Source organism: Scophthalmus maximus, chromosome 20 (genome assembly GCF_022379125.1).
Source record: "Scophthalmus maximus strain ysfricsl-2021 chromosome 20, ASM2237912v1, whole genome shotgun sequence".
NCBI classification, from domain to species: Eukaryota; Metazoa; Chordata; class Actinopteri; order Pleuronectiformes; family Scophthalmidae; genus Scophthalmus; species Scophthalmus maximus.
Window position 1 is genome coordinate 10758873 of NC_061534.1, and position 17388 is coordinate 10776260.

At 40.3% G+C, this 17388-nt stretch overlaps 1 protein-coding gene across 2 annotated transcripts in view; it reads right to left on the bottom strand.

Annotated features, from left to right (window-relative positions):
- The window catches only part of brinp1 (bone morphogenetic protein/retinoic acid inducible neural-specific 1), a 130096-nt gene that overhangs the window by 17325 nt on the left and 95383 nt on the right, over window positions 1–17388 (bottom strand). For both annotated transcript variants that reach the window (XM_035608874.2, XM_035608873.2), the window contains exons 5-6: window positions 14107–14212; window positions 1416–1652 (exon numbers count right to left, since the gene is read on the bottom strand). In XM_035608874.2, the coding sequence (XP_035464767.2) occupies window positions 1416–1652; window positions 14107–14212 (343 nt within the window). The remainder of the gene's footprint in view (window positions 1–1415; window positions 1653–14106; window positions 14213–17388) is intronic.

Consider the following 17388-nt stretch of genomic DNA (forward strand, 5'->3'; position numbering starts at 1 on the left):
CTGTTTTGAACTTGCCATATTCCCCCACCCAGATTTTTCAGAGATGTCAGGTACCGCCCTTGCCCTTTTCCTAGAAAAACTGTGTCTTCAGTGTGTTCAGAACTGTTTCCCCTCACCAAAAGGAGAACAAAATAAATCAATTTTCAAGTCACTCCCCCATTCCAGATCAATACTTGCCAAGTCCTTTCACACAAGCATCAAAGCCATCAGAGATCCCCTCCTTGACATAGATTCCAATGGGTCCACACAGTCTCCTCGAATGACTCTTATCACAAGTCACCCAGCACATCTTATCAAAAGATTATAGCTCTCACAGTGCAACTGCACTTCGCCCCTTGTACCATTACATCTCAATTTGGTGGCTTTCGGACATATACACACCACTGTTCCATAATATATAATGTTTCCGGGTCTTATAGACACCCTGTTATTTTGCTGTTGAGATTTATGTGGAAACTTTAACCGAACAAAGTGCTTCATTTAAAAATGCATGCAACAATCTAAATTGTAACTAAATCAAATAAACTAGCTAGTGCTCTTGTAGTGGATAGATTTTCCAGACAGAAAGTGTCCTAGCATTACTCTATGGCAATAGTGGCCAATTGTCCACCCTGAAGTGTGGTCGATTCGTTTTTTTTCCTGCTTGAGGGAAGTGTATAAGTGCACACCCCAACATTGGTACAACCATAGCAAGTCAGTGGAACACGAAAGCCTCTCTCAGACAGGCACTGAAGAAAAATGTGACTCTTGATAAACATTTCACTATGAAGACATACATGACAGTCTTAATATTTTCAATAAAGCTAGTAAATATCAGTTTGACATGTTCTTACAATACAATGCACTATATTTGAGGCTAACAATGTATAAATCACAGATTTATATACTGTATACTATACAATTCCTTTTTTTAACCTAAGAAACATGATTTGATCTCATGGACCTCATGACTCAAATTAACTTCCTTCTTTGGGACATAAATATATTTATCTGTTCCTGGCAGGTTTAATGGGGACACTTGTACACAACATCAATAATAGATAGAACAGCTGGGCACAGTTGTGCTCTTTTCTTCACTGTGTCCAATATTTCACTGTGTCTCATTGTATTTGCATCAATGAAAACAGCGACATGACTTTCAAGCACAGGAGACAAAAGTTTCTTGTTTGCCACTATGCATTCCTCATGTATGAATCAACATATCTAAATCACAGAATAGGTATTTTTTCAGTGCATTTCAAAGATGGCCCATACGAGTTATACAAAAATAACACTGAATTGAGATCGCATTGAATTGAATTAACATTGCTAAATATGTCCTATGCCTTTAAACGTTGAATACAGTTTTACTCCTCATATCATATATTATTTACATAATCATCATGATATGGTAATTAAAAAAATGTCCAACTTACCAGAGTTCTCAAAGTCTTTATAAGAGGAAGCCCATGACTCAGACATCCCCAGCATTGTGTTCTCCATGATCTGGATGTCGGTGATGGGACAGTTGCATTGGGGATACTCCTCTGCACATTGACAGATGCACTGGTTGTTCCGGCAGACGTACTCTCCCTCTCCATTGCACATGATGTAGCTGAGAGCTGACTGGACAAATTTCTCCTGCAGGTATTCTGGGAAAATGACCTGAAGACCTGGGTAAGAGACAAGTGGGAGGTTTTAATCAAGCTTAATGCATTCTTAACCGTATATGATATGAGGTACCTTACTTACCTTGCTTATTTCTCTTAATTAGACACAGAAGAAAAACAAAATCTGTAGCATGGTATCATTAAAACGAATAAAAATTTTCTTATTCTTTCTTTTTTTTTAGTTTAGCTCAAAACAAGATCTGATGAAAACAAATCTGAAAATTGAATCATTTTCACATCACATTTTCACCAAATATACTTTATACTTATATATACCAGAATGAGAACACATACACGAACGGTATCTCTTCACAGATATAATAAACACGTGAGAAAAAGAAAATGTGAAATGGCTGAATGCCTCTCAAATATTGCTTAGTGTCATAAGCACTCATTCATTTTTTTTTTTTTTTTTTTCATTTTTTGCTTCAAAGCTCGCCGATGGTCAACTTGAATCGTTTCGGTCTGTGGTAAGTCACTCATGATGTGATAATGTTTAGTTGATTTATGGAAGCTCTCTGGTGCCATGTTGATTTATTTAGAACATTTTTCCCCCTCTTTATGAGTATTCCTTTGCATGTGTTTTATTGAGTTACCATTAGTGATTGCTTGAGGTTTGCATACTCACCTCTGAAAATACCCTTTTCCCTCCCACCACTGACAATTTATTTACAATGTTATATTTTTCTAGACTGAACCTATCCATATGCCACTCTGGGGATCTCATAGAATTGGAGCTCTGATGGCTAGCAGCAAAGGCTTTCTCTTCAGTTCAGTCCAGGAAAATAGATCCCAAACTCTACAAGCCACTGGATTGGAAAAGAAGTAAACTGATTTTTTTACCTTATCGTATTAAACTTCATCTCGCGAGGCAATATTGTCTTAATGGGTTTACCTGAGCACAAACAGTGCTTCAGCAGAAAATATGCAACCAGGAGCCAGAACATAATATGTTATTGAATGATGAATGATTGCCCTCTTTTTAAATTTTTTCCCCCACTCACATATTATTTTCACCCAAAGGTGAAATCCATTTAAACAAACATTTGTGAAGCAACACAATGTTGCTGAAATGAAAGGGAAAGAGAGCCAATAATTCATACTGCACACATGAATCATTTTCAGGACGTTATCATGGAGTCAAATTGCATCTCTTATTATGCATGCTGCAATTAATGCGTACTGTCAATGTACACTAAACTGATAACAGTGGGTTTTCAAAAGCAAATTAAAATGTTATCACATTATGTGCTAATATTTGGCTCTGAAGCCAAAAGGACAACTTTAACATACGCTGCCTTTAAAGGAAATGTATGACATCCTGTGTTTTAATTAATCCAGCAATATTCAGCATTACAGTTTTCTTTAGTGAGGCTAATAATCAAGGTCACATCTGTATAGAATAATGATTTACTGACATTTTATGTAAAAAAAAAAAAAAGAAAAAAAAAGGTTACTTCATTTCACATATGAGGCTACCACAGGGGGAAATCTTTCACACTTATAACTGTGCAAAGACTCCCCTGCTACTGAGCAACCTTTCCTTGTAATGTCTACCTTCATTTGAATACCACTCAGTCCCCTTCCCTTCCCTCCTTTACACATCTTCAGAACCTCTGCCCATCAGCGCTGAAGGGAACAGAAGGAGGGAGGGATGGAGGGAGTAAAGGGAAAGGATTGATCATGTCTGACCACAAAAGAGTTGGGTTGCACTGGGCTTTTTTTTTGTTGCCTCCATCAGGCCTGTCTGCGGCCCCTGGATCCAATTTTCATTTAGCTTGATGTATTCCTGGGCTTGAAACTTTAATGTGATTTGTGGGAGAATCCAGATGGCAAGTTCACGGATCAACGCGGCTCACTGACAGTGCTGGTGCCAGCGGCCGGGTGCACAATAACAGCAAGTCCCTCATACCCCCAACCCTACCATCAACGCGCACGCACGCACGCACGCACGCACGCACGCACGCACGCACGCACGCACGCACGCACGCACACACACACACACACACACACACACACACACACACACACACACACACACACACACACACACACACACACACACACACACACACACACACACACACACACACACACACACACACTTTCTTGTTTGATATCAGTGGGCTGGTGCATGGGAGATTGCGGAAGGAACCATTCGGGATGCTGACATTCAGGTCAGTACTATCAGTCTTACAATCTCTTTTTTCCACAATGTTTCTGTCCCTTTGCTTTACATGTCTCTCTCTCTCTCTCTCTCTCTCTCTACCTCTTCTTTCTGTACTCTGTACACATCTCTTCTGTCTTACTTCATTACACTCATTCCTACTCCCGCCACACTTGTGCACATGCCCCTTGACTCATCCCCCATCATCGTTTGGCTCTCGTTCACTCCATCAATCACGCTCCTCATTCCTGCGTCTTCACCTCTTCTGCTCTCCCCAAATTCTCCCACTGAGCATGTACTTAACTACACTGGAAATTTGATGTCTTGTCCGCCCACTCCAGTGTAGAAATGATGTCATGCAATAAAAGCAAATCCATCAACATTTGTTAGCGCCGTGGGGAAGGAGAGCTGTGTTTTGGAGCCCTTAGGAGTAAAACACATTTATCTTTGTGACTTCCCCAGCTTTGCTGTGTTAGTTCAGAAACATCCGAGGATGACTGGATTGTAAAGGTACAGTTTATTTGGCTCTGAAGCAGGTGCGCTGTTGAGGAAAACAGTACGTATTGGAGCACGGAGTCACACTTACCATCGTTCAGAGCTGCAGATGAAACGAAAGGTGCATATTGGAATTCCCATGCAGCCATTTGATAGCCTCCAACTTCATGCTCTGCCAGTGCACATAATTCCCTGCAACCCCTATGCCTGGCTTGCCCTGAATAAATAGCACCTCAAAATAGCAGTTAATCTCACTGCATTCATCAGAGGCAGATATTTTTTTCTTCCCCACATAGGTTGGAGGATATAGGCCCTCAAACATTCCATGAATGCTAAAAACGGAGACTCCCGCAACTGTGACTTTGCCTTTTCATTATGTCTTTCCAGAGAGCTCTATTTTTACATGGTGATAGATGGGGAGGGTAGGCCCCAACTGAGGCTTGTAACTGCCTTGGCAAGCAGTTGCCTGCTTATTGCAATGCCACGCTACGCCTCATAAGTTACAGTGTCATTAAAGATTAATTGACCATTGTGTGGCCGCAATTTTGCAAAATAATCATTACTTAATCCACCGGTGCAATAAAGTGCATTACTTCAATGGGGGCTTTAAATTACTATTGAAGATTACTGTTGCAGCCATGATACAAAACCAAAGACCTCTGAACTGGAAGATTGCCTGTTTCTCCTCAGTCCAGGCCTGCCCAGGCTGCCTTGCTGATCCCTAGATACTAAATACAGCTGGGGCATATAGTTTTAAGATTTGCTGCGTTGGCCCATTTCACATGAGTGACAACTATGAGGTAAAGGTGCAGCTAAAGTAGCTGTTTATCCACTTTTCATTTCTTTGCCTAAATAGCTTTAGGGCGTCTGACAGTCTGTGTGTGTGTGTGTGTGTGTGTGTGTGTGTGTGTGTGTTGGGTCTGACAGAGAATAACATGTTCCACTGGAGCTATTCTCAGTGCTCCGAATATGTTAGCATGTTTTAAAGTTCTGAATGAGGTGTACTTTGCATTCAAATGGATAATGTGTTGCTGAGCCTGTGCTGAGTAGATTATTGTAGATTATCATAAGTGTTCTAAGCACTCTGGAAGGCAGCAGCTTGTGTTGTCAAACAGGGCTGTCGACTAGCACACTTTGTTTTACATCTTATTTGAGCATTTGTGTGTGGGGATAATTGTTTGGAACTACTGAATTCAATCGGTATTTTCATCTCCAACATCCTTTCATGGCCTCAAAACAGCACAAAGACTTTTTGTTTTTGTTTAGCTTTTCTTCCATTGTTATGGCACATGAATATTTAGGCGTGGATATATTTGAAACAGCAAAACAGCAGGGAGATGTAAAATCCCATTTCCGAGAATATTTTAACATACAAGCGCCTGCATGTGCATACATGATACACTCTACTGTATCTGTGTGCAGCTAAAAGACTTACAGAACACAATGTGATCCACACAATGTCTTTTTTTCTTTTTTCTTATTGTTCACACAAAAGAGCACGCAAGGATGCAGGTGCAGTTATCAAAGTAAGAGCATAAATTACACATTAAAATGGTCTTGGCATTCAGAGACTCGCTGCCTCCTGGAAAAAAGAGGAAGTGCTGAAATTGCATGTTGACGCAATTGCTGGATTGAGGAAGGCAGACAGTCTGGAGAGGTAGATGAGCTCTCCATGGTGCCGAGTTATTGCCAGTAGTGACGCGCACTGGACAAAGACACGTAAGTTGTTTCAAAGTAAAACTATTTTTCAATTTTAACTTAAATTTTATTTTTTGGGAGGGGGGAGTGCAAGTATAATTATATTATATTATATTAATATATTTAAATTACATATAATAATGTTGTTTTGAATTTGTGACAGAGCCTACTCTCAAACACACTGGCTAGTAGCAGTGTTACAAAATATAACTTCAGCATGTAATTAGAGATCTGGTTGCTGTTGGCTGCTCGGGCTCTTCAGTCGCGCAGCTCAATCTGTTCCGTCGTGTGCTGCCATGTGTCCCTGCACAGCAGTAGCAGTAGGGCCTCGGCTGGTGAGATATTGTGCTAGCGTCACACACGCGTGTGCACGCACGCACACATACACACAGGCGCATATGCTCATGTACACGCAAACATACACACCCTTTGTGGCCTCTTGCAGACATCACATGTTTTACAAGAACCCTGGAGAGGGGGAGGAGGAGGAGGGGACGTATGACAAGCTCTGACATTTCCATCTCGGCTAAAAAAGACAAAACTGGCCTTAAAGTGTCAAGATCTGCTGTATACACGTCTCAGATCAAAAGGCCTGATTGATCACAGAAATTACATCAAACATCCCTAAATACAGAAATAATGCCAATCTGTTTGTGTCGGATGGCACCTACTTGCCTTACTGTTAAAAACAAACTGTCTGCTGAATCAGTTGTGCAGTGATCTAATATTGAGATCTAAACTGCGAGACTCCATAATGCGAGTTGCATATCTCGTTATTTAGAGCGGAAGTAAACACTTTTTTTGTTTAAACTCGTCATTACCATGTTGAAACTGATTGCACAGTGTAGTGGTGATGAAAAAACATGTTTTTCACGGAATAATGACTTGCGGCACAAAGGAAATGCATCACCCATTGCGTAACCAAGACAAGGAAGAGAATAGCGTTCTCCCGGTATCTGTCCCTAGTGATGGAAATGGCAGACGGTGGCTCAGCCAAGAACAACTCAACGCAAGAGAAAAAGGATTAGCTGTTGATGGAGCACTTAACACTTATGCAGAACACCCCAATGGTGCATGTACATCGACTTGATATCATCAACAATTTAAAACAGCTTTCCGTCGGCTTCTGCAGCGTATTTTCAGAATATAGAGGACGTATAAAGAACAGAGCCCCCCCAATCTGTTGATGAAACAGAGTCTGTCAGAGATAGAAAAAAAAGACTGAGTGGAAAACCATGGCACTTGGCAGAAATGGTAGACTGCAGCTGGCAAGTGTGAGTAGGTGGGGGTGGGAGGATTTATGGTCATCTTGGCCCAAATGGAAACTCACTCTTGATTGACCACTTCCGATTGAAAGCTGCCCTCAGGGTCAACATGGAAAGATTTCATCAGGTACTGGGGATTCAGCATGTTAGGGAGAAGAAGTGGGGGGGCGGTGCTGTGCAGCTAACCATCTAGAAAATTGTCCGGCGTTATCAGTTCTCTGAGCAAAAACGGCATGTGTTTTCATAAAAGGTCGCTGTTCCACACATGAGCCCCGTCCGAGAGGTGGTTCGGCTCCTCAGATTACCAATGTTGTGACAATCAATGAGGCAGAGCCCAAGTTAGCCAATGATTTCTAAGTATAATGAATTGTAATAGACCATTTGGTTTTGTAATGTGCCCAGGTTTGTGTACAGAAAAACAAAGAGACAGTTAAAAGGCCACACAATGGTTTGTGTGTGTATAGCAACATATGGTTAAAAAAAATACCCGTTCTTATTGCTGCGCGTCCGACGTTTTCCTCTCCCTGTTTTGCATTTACAGATATTTTTCCTCTGTAAACGATTCTCTAATGAACCCAAGGACACTGTGTTTACTGATATGCTTTAGCCTTGAAATCTATGTTTCAACAAATCTGTCATCAAAAACATTTTAATTGATTTGTACGTTTGCTTGTCCTGCCCATAATGTTTGCCGCTTTTTCACTCGAAAAAAAAAGGGACAGGCATCGAGCGACAGAGCAATGAGTATCTAATTCATCACTCTCCGCACGACTTGCCTACAGGCCCGGTTTAATTTATTTTCACTTCACCACTTTGAAAACTGTTGGCTCAGGCTATTCTAACATATTCATAAATCTTCAACGATAGGCTCATGGCTCTTCCAAGATAGGCTCTTGAGGAAACTGGAGGGAAAAGAAAGGAGAGAAAAGCGTGTGGTGGGGATAGAAGGAGGAAAATTAGTTTGCTTTTGTTTTGGTCCTAATTTATGACAGCAATAATGGATGTGATTGGGTCCCTGCAAGGTAATGGCTTGTTGAGGTTCCTGGACCTTTTCTTCTTTCTCTGGCCCAGTTACTACACTCTATGCGACTAATTCACTGTTTTCAATATACAAATTAAACAAATTATATTTCAGTCTTCTGCTTGATATACTCAAAGCCCCTTTTGTTTGCCATTTAAAAAAAGTACCACCGATTCAAATAAGGTAAATAATGATAAATACTAACAAAGATTTGAAAAGACGATAAAAAAATACATTCTCACAACAACCTGAAACATATAATAAGAGTTAAACTGAACGATTAAACCCCTGATTATTTCATTACCACACACTAATTCTCATGCCTTAATAATACATTTTTACTTCTAGGTCCCAGTGGAGGCAGAAGGGGGGGGTTGCAGCCAAAACTAATATCATCAGGTTCCTAAGCTTTAGCCTGGAGAGTGGACAAACAAATAAAGAACAAATTAATGTGGGAGAACCAAAGTGAATTTGATTCCCAATTGTAGTAATGCTAAAAAGTGCAGATTCATTTAGATTGCACTTGTGAGAATAAACAAAACAAGTCTTAAAAACGGTCTACGTTCCAAATGAGTGACTTCCGATTCGTGGCTTTTGCTGCAGATTCCAGCCTTTGTCTTTCGTCCAGATACAGAAATCGGGGATTTAAAAATAAAAACTAAATCATATTAAGAGTCATCAGTGTAAGCAAGGTTATTCTGTTATTCACGATATGTTATGTGACAAGTCTAAGATCAACGAGTTCCTCGTGCATGTCCTCAAATAGTCTCTGCTAATGACACCTCCTGATGGCCATTTCTGCTGCAGTTAGCTGCAAGACAAATGGTGCATGTAGCAAGCACTCTGATGCTATACACATGCCGGAATTTCAAACTGAAACCTCCACAGTCGTATTAAGTTGACGCAAATGAAAGTTTCATGTTTAATAGATCAAAGCTTTGCTAAGTCATGCATGAAATCTAATGTGAAAAAAATGGTTCCACTGCCATCTTTAATTCTGATGATTGTTGGGGGGGAAATGAGGCAAAAAAGAATGGAGGAAGCACAACACGTGGGTAATTTGCCAAACATTTTACAAAGCAAAACTGTGGGCGAGCTGAGGACTGAGTTTGGACTGATAGGTAGCTCCCTTGATGTCAGATTCCACTGCAGCACTCCAAAGTAAATCTAAGTGAAAACAGAGGGAACATCCAGGGAGTGTCATATCCGCATTGTGTTATCTGTAGCTCGCAGCCCCACCAGCTCACAAAGAGCAGACCACAGGGTTATGAAGCAGAGAGGGGAAAAAAATCCTTTTGGAAATTCTGTTATTTTAAAAAGAAGTGTCTTCAGAACAAATTTGACCACGACTAAATTCACAAGCTTGCTTCTTATTCCTCCCTGTTAATTTAAACCAGAATGCTGTCTCAGGCCATTTTAAGGCTAATCTCACCAAACCAAATCACTTCAAAAAGCTGCTAAAGTGTTTGGGTATAAGCTCGTAGTTAATTTTGTGTAAATATTTTCCGCTGGAGTTTTGCAGTTGCGTGCAGGCCTCGAGATAGATAAAGTGCTGAGGCTTGGAGTGAAAAAAAAAGAAGAAGAATAGTGGGAAGAGAGAAAAAAGGAAAAAAGGCATGGTTAAAAGTTTAATTAGAATATAATGGAACAGAGTGGGTTGGTTATTACCGCATCCTTGTTTAACTCACATGGTGCTGCATACTAATATGATCCCACTTATTTAATTCATAAGCTATTTAAATAGCTGGTCTAGATTAAGGTTTTTATAAGTTTACTCATTTCAAAATAAGGTGGGGATGTGGTGGCATTATTCATGAAGGGATTTTGTTTAATATTTAATGTCTGGTCAAAGATAATTCAAAATCTCATGTAAAGTCCAAAATATTGATCATGTTTAGGGTAAACAGTGAGTGACATCTTACTCTCAGGAGAGACGATGCTAAATAGTCTTATCAAAAACAATATATTAATAATATAATATTAATTATTATATATTTTAGTTTATTTTTGCAATCTTTTCATTCCCTGACTGGTGGTGAAAACACTTTCCCCATGGCTATAATTTTATATATATATATATGTGTATATATATATATATATATATATATATATATATATATGTATATATATATATATATATTTTTTTTTTAAATCAACCACTGAATCTTTACTTCACATCAAACTGGTAAAAGGTGCCCAAAGCGCTCCTTCAGTTCGAGAGCACAGTGAAAAAGCTTCAGGCTGAAAGCATTCATTTCCCTGAGTTATTTTCCAATGCTGCTGATGAAGGAGGAAAAATGAATTTGGAAACTTCAGACAAATTCTGTGAGTACAAACCTACTTTCCAACAATTTGTCAAAACTGGTTTGTGCATACACTCCAACAAAAAGAGGAGCGGGATAAACACATCTATAGCTTAGCTGCATCTGTTTTGAAAGTTGAAAGTGCGACTCAACCTTTATTTTATTGAAGCTGCTGTTACCTCACAGATATATGTGTACATTTCCCTTCAGCTTGTTATTGATTTAACTAACCAAACTGTAATATGATTTACTTGAGGACTCTGGAGTTGTGTAACATAAGATTAGTATATTGTGGGTTGTTGTTTGTTTTTTTTGCGTTAACTTACACATTTTGAAATAAATCGCAAGTGGAGTTAATATGTACATTTGGCCACAGAGAAAAATCTACTCATAGTGCATAGTGCTGCCACGTTATTGTGATCCCCCACACTGGCCTGGACGTGGCTCCTCCCCACAGTTTAAATGCCAAAACTTTGGGCTCCAGCTAATTGTCTGGTAAAAGGTCAACAGGCGTTTGAAAATGAGACACATGGTGGGTGTTCATTAGATGTGCTGAGAGCTGCCATGGTGCTTATTAGAGCCGCCCCGGGCTTAGCACATGCCTCCTTCCTCAGGGGACGGCCTGTGAAGTACATTTGTGGTGTGTAGTCAAAATAGACAATGCTGTCAAAGCTGTTATTCGTTCGGGCCCTGACTGTGAAGTCCAGTGAAGAGATACAGTTAGTCTGTCAGGTAAGATAAAAGTTGATCAAGCTGCTTTGGGAACCACTGAGAGGTTCACAAGTTGTTCCAAATGGCTCAAGCACTACCTTGAAATTTTTCTACACATGCTATTTTTCAAAGTGCAGTCAGATGCTGCTCAGATGGTGCTTTATACCTGTTCTTCTGTGGAGTGTAAGTATTTTTCTAATCAAACAATAGTCACTTTCATTTGTCTGAATCTATTTCTATTCCAAGCACTTCATCAGTTTAATTGGAGCCACGGCAGAGTAGAGGAAGCTTTTGAAGCCTGGGACCAGTTGGTTCCAGGCATTAAATGTGCAGCGTGCAGCGCCACCAATGTGCACAGCATCTATGGCACTGGCACACGTGGAAGTGGTGTGGGATCAGGGGAAGCCATTATCATATACACATCATTGGGTTTGTTAGGGCCTGTCTGGGGGCTGGTGTCAGCCATGGACAATCACATCAGCTCTTCTTATCCCTTTCAAAAAGCAGCGTTCTTTCACGCCACGAGGACCTGACAGTCTGGCAATGGAGCGACGTCTCCACTAGTCTCACATGAAAGTGTACGCTGTCAACAACTTTGAATGTGACTTCATGTGGACTGACACTGAGTGAAGGGTCAGTGAGGAGGCAACAGATCGTCGGAGGGCACCACAGCTGTCCTACTATCGCTTTGAATATTATTAATGCGACTACAACCCACTACAACTCAGTCGTTGACTGTTGCCAGTTATGTAGTTCTGTAGTTAGAAGGCACTGTTAGTTTCTGGATGCAGAGTACTTCCTTCTAACCACCACATGCTAACACCTCATTAGCAACCACCTCATATGCCCTAATAATCACACAGCGCCACAGCAACCACCCACCGACGACCTTATGACACCATAACCAGCTTGAACAACACTCAGCCTCTCAGCCCACACCAATCCATGCTCTACAAGCTGAACACACACCGTTATGCAGTTTACTTACAAAGATAAAGTCACCAACCATCACCACACGTTCACCCTCCAATGTTTCATGACTGAACACAACAAGTGCAACAAGCTAAACCTAGTAATTTGGAATATTATTAAAAAAATTACAATGACAGAAAAATAACGCTATTCTGAAGCTGACTTAATTACCTGTAAACATTAAGAAAAAAAAATCCAAACCTTTCATCCTGCAGACATGAGACTCAAAAGATAGCCAGGTCACCCAGGTGCATAACAAGTTTAACCTATGCCAATGATATATGCATTAGGAACAATAAATTATGAATGGACATGGCGGGGTTTGATCCGAGAGGAGCACACTGTTTGGTTCACTAAAATAATTCCGATGTTTGCACTTGAGCTCACGACAGAATGGAAACTGTGGGGTGAATGAAATGATGGGATCTCATTATAAATATATATGAGCGGCAAAGACCTTAAAAGCTCTTGCGCTGACTACATGCCTCCACTGTGGGCTGTGTGAAGTGCCATCGCTTTGAAGAGCACTGTGACTGCTGAAGAAGTTACACCGTCAGCTGTCTGTCTAATTAGACGCAGAAATGATAATTGCGTTCAAAATATATACCACACCCACCCACACACACCCACCTACACCCACACACCCACACACACACACACACACACACACACACACACATAACTAGAATTACCGTACAGAACTCAAAGCTTCTCCATTCTTTTGGAGTTATTATCAAGCGAAAAGAAAGAATCATTCCCAAACCTGTCATCTATCAACTGGATGACAAAACAGTCTTCAAAGCGCAAGGCCAATACATTTGGAGCATGGCAATAAAGCTCTTCCCAAAAACCTATAGAGTCCTTTGAGTAAGTGGCAGACGAGGACTTAAAAGCGTTCCTTTGACAAACCGAGTAATGATCCCGTCAGGGGGGAGAGGGGAAAAGGGGGTGGTAGGTAATGCCTCTGTGATTCTCAAACCGCTTTTAATAACCCGCGTAAACTGAAATAAATCAAAGAGCCAATCACTCTATTCAAACACTTGACCACATTTACACAGTCTTTCATCATTCTCTCTGCCCCCTGGGAGACATGTCACCGCAAGCAATTCCTTCCCATAGGCTAATTATCACTTGTGTCAATATCTAAGACAGAACTATTTTTCGCTTAAAAAGACATAACCACTAACGGGTAAAAGTTGCTGTTTGAAACGCCTGATGTGTTATACGTGAGTGAAATGCTTTGTCGATTCATGTTGGAGAAAGTGAAATAAACGTGAGCCCGCGTCATGTGTTACACACTGATTGGCCACAATTATGTAAGACTCTGTGTGTGTGTGTTTTGAATATTTGATCGATTATTGCTTATTTGAACATTGATAAGCATAACAACATGTTTAAATTGTGTTTGTGATGATCTCATAATACATTGTGCTTGAATGAAGTTTGCAAGTTTCTGCTTTCATGTCTGAATAGTTTGCACAGCTGATGCAACTGGTTTGACTTGAGGCATGTCTTTGATCAAAGCTTTGAGAGAGACTTAGGGCAATCATGTCAGTACAAGAGCAGACATCTATAACCACAGAGAATCGTATCATAATCCCTCGAGGGAATTGGGAAGCAGATCCATCCCAGTCCCAGCCCCCAATTTAAAAACAACAACTGCACTGACATTCAATTTCAGAGGAGGCACAAACCGTTTCCCTGGTCCAAGCAGATCTCCTTCAATTTCAGAGGTCAAAAATTTAGTTTGACCCCGGTGGCCTGTGATGTTAGAACATCACAGGGCAGCTATATGAAAAATATTGATAGGGCGGGCTTTGTTTACCTTGCAAATGAAGCTTGCTCTCGGGGCTCTGCAGAAGCACTGAGCTAACGGAGTCCAGATTGTCATAGCTGCTGCACCCGAGTGGCCCCGTCCGTGTCTCCGTCACCTGCAGGAGAATTAGGAAACAAATGAAAGATGCATTTGAGAAGCGAGCAAATACACTCACGGCATGTAAATGTGTGTGTGTGTGTGTGTGTGTGTGTTTCTGTGAAAATCTCTGCATTGCTTTATTTGAATGCAGTCTTCAGAGTTTAAAGTATGTCTTCCCATATGTATTCCTCTAATAGTGCTTCACAGGAAGACAAAATGAAAAAAGATTGATCATTGGTCAGCCATTAACAATGTCGAATGTTAACGTGTTCATTACTGCTGTCATTGGATTATAGAACAGTTATTAGGAAATGTTCTGATTATGACTAACTTAGAGTGTTGTGTGTGCTGACTGCATGGGGTCATACTAGTATCTTCAACACCCACAGATATTCTGCAATAACAGAGATATTGTGAAAGTTTCTCATATAAGAAATCTATAAAAAAAAAAATCATGCATAACTGTTTCAATGCCCAGGAGAGCATTTAATCGTGTTTTCCAAGGTCCATTCCAAAAAAAAGCTTTGAGACAGTTTCTGCACACCACTCTCAAAAGAAATAATGATTTCCTTCTAATGGAAAGAGACGGTTTTAAAATGCACAGCTTCCACAGCTCATAAGAAAAAAGTAAAAAATAATAGTAAAGTCTCTTCACTTTTCTGTTTCGCTTTTCCCCATTAAGTTCTTCAAGCTGTTCCAATTAGTTCTTTTGCAAGATTCCGAGAAGCCAAATTAGATACTTAACAAAGAACATTAAAGGAGCGAAAAGATTCATCTAATCAAAAAACCTCAAGTGTCTTTGTTGAACAAAAGAAAAAACCTATGCCAAACAGCAGACCTATAAATGTAAAATACCATGCAATTAAGACAATTTTCAAAAATCAATTCAATTTGACCAATGTTTTATCTATTTATGTTTGTCGCAGGTGATGGAGATTTGGCAGATAGAATAGCAATGACTCTAAACACTCTGACACGATAGCATCCATTTGGAGTTGTTACTGGCCACCTGGCGAATGTAAGTCCATGTAATGTTTCTGGTCTCCACTAATTCCTGAGCAAAACATCGAACTCTTAAGCAGCTCAATACTCCATTATGTTCATCGGCTAGTTGCCGACTTTGTCCATCGGCCGTGCAGAGCAGAAAGCTTACAGTGGCTTCATCGTGGCTTGTTCACTAGAAACCGCGACAGAAAACTATACTGATGACGGAGCAGTCTGAGGGATTCAAACGCGAGGAAAACCAAAACAATGAGGTCAAAGATAGAGATAGATATTTATATATATGATGAGTTTGGGGTCGCCGGTGAGACACTGGGAAGCAGAACAGTTTTTCGACAGCAAATAGTGTGGTGGCTCACCGCCGATTGATGAGTCTCTTGTTGAGGGTTGTTGTTGTTTTTTTGTCAGTGACAAGAGGAATATTTTTCGTTCATGCTTTGGTCAATAAAGTCTCTTTGCTAACTCGGATCAGCAGGCTCAGTGTGTTTTGGATTTTGGATTCCGTGTTGTCAACCCCCGCTCAAGAGGCAGCTTTAAGTGTTGTTTTTTTTCTTAAACATTTTTTTTCAGTTATTTTGAAAACTGCTGCAACAGATGCTGTAAAAAAGTGATAATTTGCAGGATTTGTCCAATAAAAAAATCAACCGTTAAGGTAATTATTGAAGCAGCAACTTCTCTGGTTATGTTTGAAGCGACATCTTGTATGTTTCTTAACGTATCGTGTGATAACAAAGTAGTTATGTAACCCAAACCATCATCTCTCCCTAAAAAAGTATTTTTGGTGGGTTTATTGATTTATTTTCATATTTAACTGTTATGTGGTATATTCACTATCGGCGTATAATTTTTTGTTATAGACGACCAAATGCCGACAAGCTATCTGTACTTGAAATTAATTAAATGAAGACTGAATTGAGTGCTAGAAGACGGCCTTCACATCGGTAACCAAACTGACCCTGACAAAACATCACATTTATGGATAAACAAAAACAAAACAAAAAGACCAATTTGTCTGTAAGATGTCACCACCTATGGTCTTAGTAATTAGTGCATTCTGCACAAGTCTGTGTGTGTGTGTGTGTGTGTGTGTGTCTGTTATTGATAGTATGAAGCCATTTTTTTCTGTCTTTAAAATGTTGACACTGCACCAGATGGTGGGTTTACAAGCAAGAAATTAGACAGATGTATATCTTACCCTTGACATCAGGCTGTTGATGGGAAAAAAAAAGAAAACGAGGGGAGACCGAAAGGGGCAGATTCTGTCTAACAATACGATCTTAGTATGCAGTGGATTTTCTCTTGAATAAATCTTGCTACAGTAATGTGCGTATCACATTAGGCCACACGACAGTCACATTCGCGCTGTGAAATCAGAGCTGGTAGTGACCTTTAATCACTTTCACTGTTCAGGAATGTCTGGATACGCTGCACCGAATCTAAGTGGCGTCTAATCTCAGGGTGGTAAATTGGTACCATGAGAATATGTTAAGGCCCTTTCAGACCCAAGGAGTTTTCAAAATGTTTGGCAGGAACTCGCCACTACGTGCACATGTCATGTTTCCATGTTGTCCTCTGTTCTGCCCCTGCACCACTTGTCTTCTCCCTCATGTTCTTTCTCTCCATAATATGTCTATCCCTTAAATTTTTCCATCCCCTTTTTGCGCTCCTTTCATTCTCTGTCATCCCCGAAGCTACTGCACAAAACCTATTAATCATATCCCGTAATGATAATGCAAGCCAAATGACACAGTATAAAAGATTAAGGCAACAATGTCACTAATGTTTAATGTGCAGTTCCCTCTTTCTTTTATTTCCTTCAAGTCGAGCAATGGACTTTGAAATGCACTTCATGGCCGTGCATTACGTGCATGTGCAGATTGATTACAGAGCCAGACTTGCCTATCACAATCTGCCATCTTGACGGCTGCTGACAGTGCTCTTCTTCCTCCCTTTTTTTGTTGTGCTTATCGCTGAATGAATTACTTCCTTCAAAAAGGTTGTGTTGCATGATCCAAGTTGACTGGGCAAAGTGAATATCTGTCCTCTGCCGCCTGCGGACATCTTCCCAGGTGGCAAAGCAGGCAAAAGCAATAAGATAACTCACAGGCACATTAACATCAGCAGTTGCATACACACAACGCCCATACTCTTACGAGTGTGGTTCGCCACAGCCGGTTAACCATATAGTAT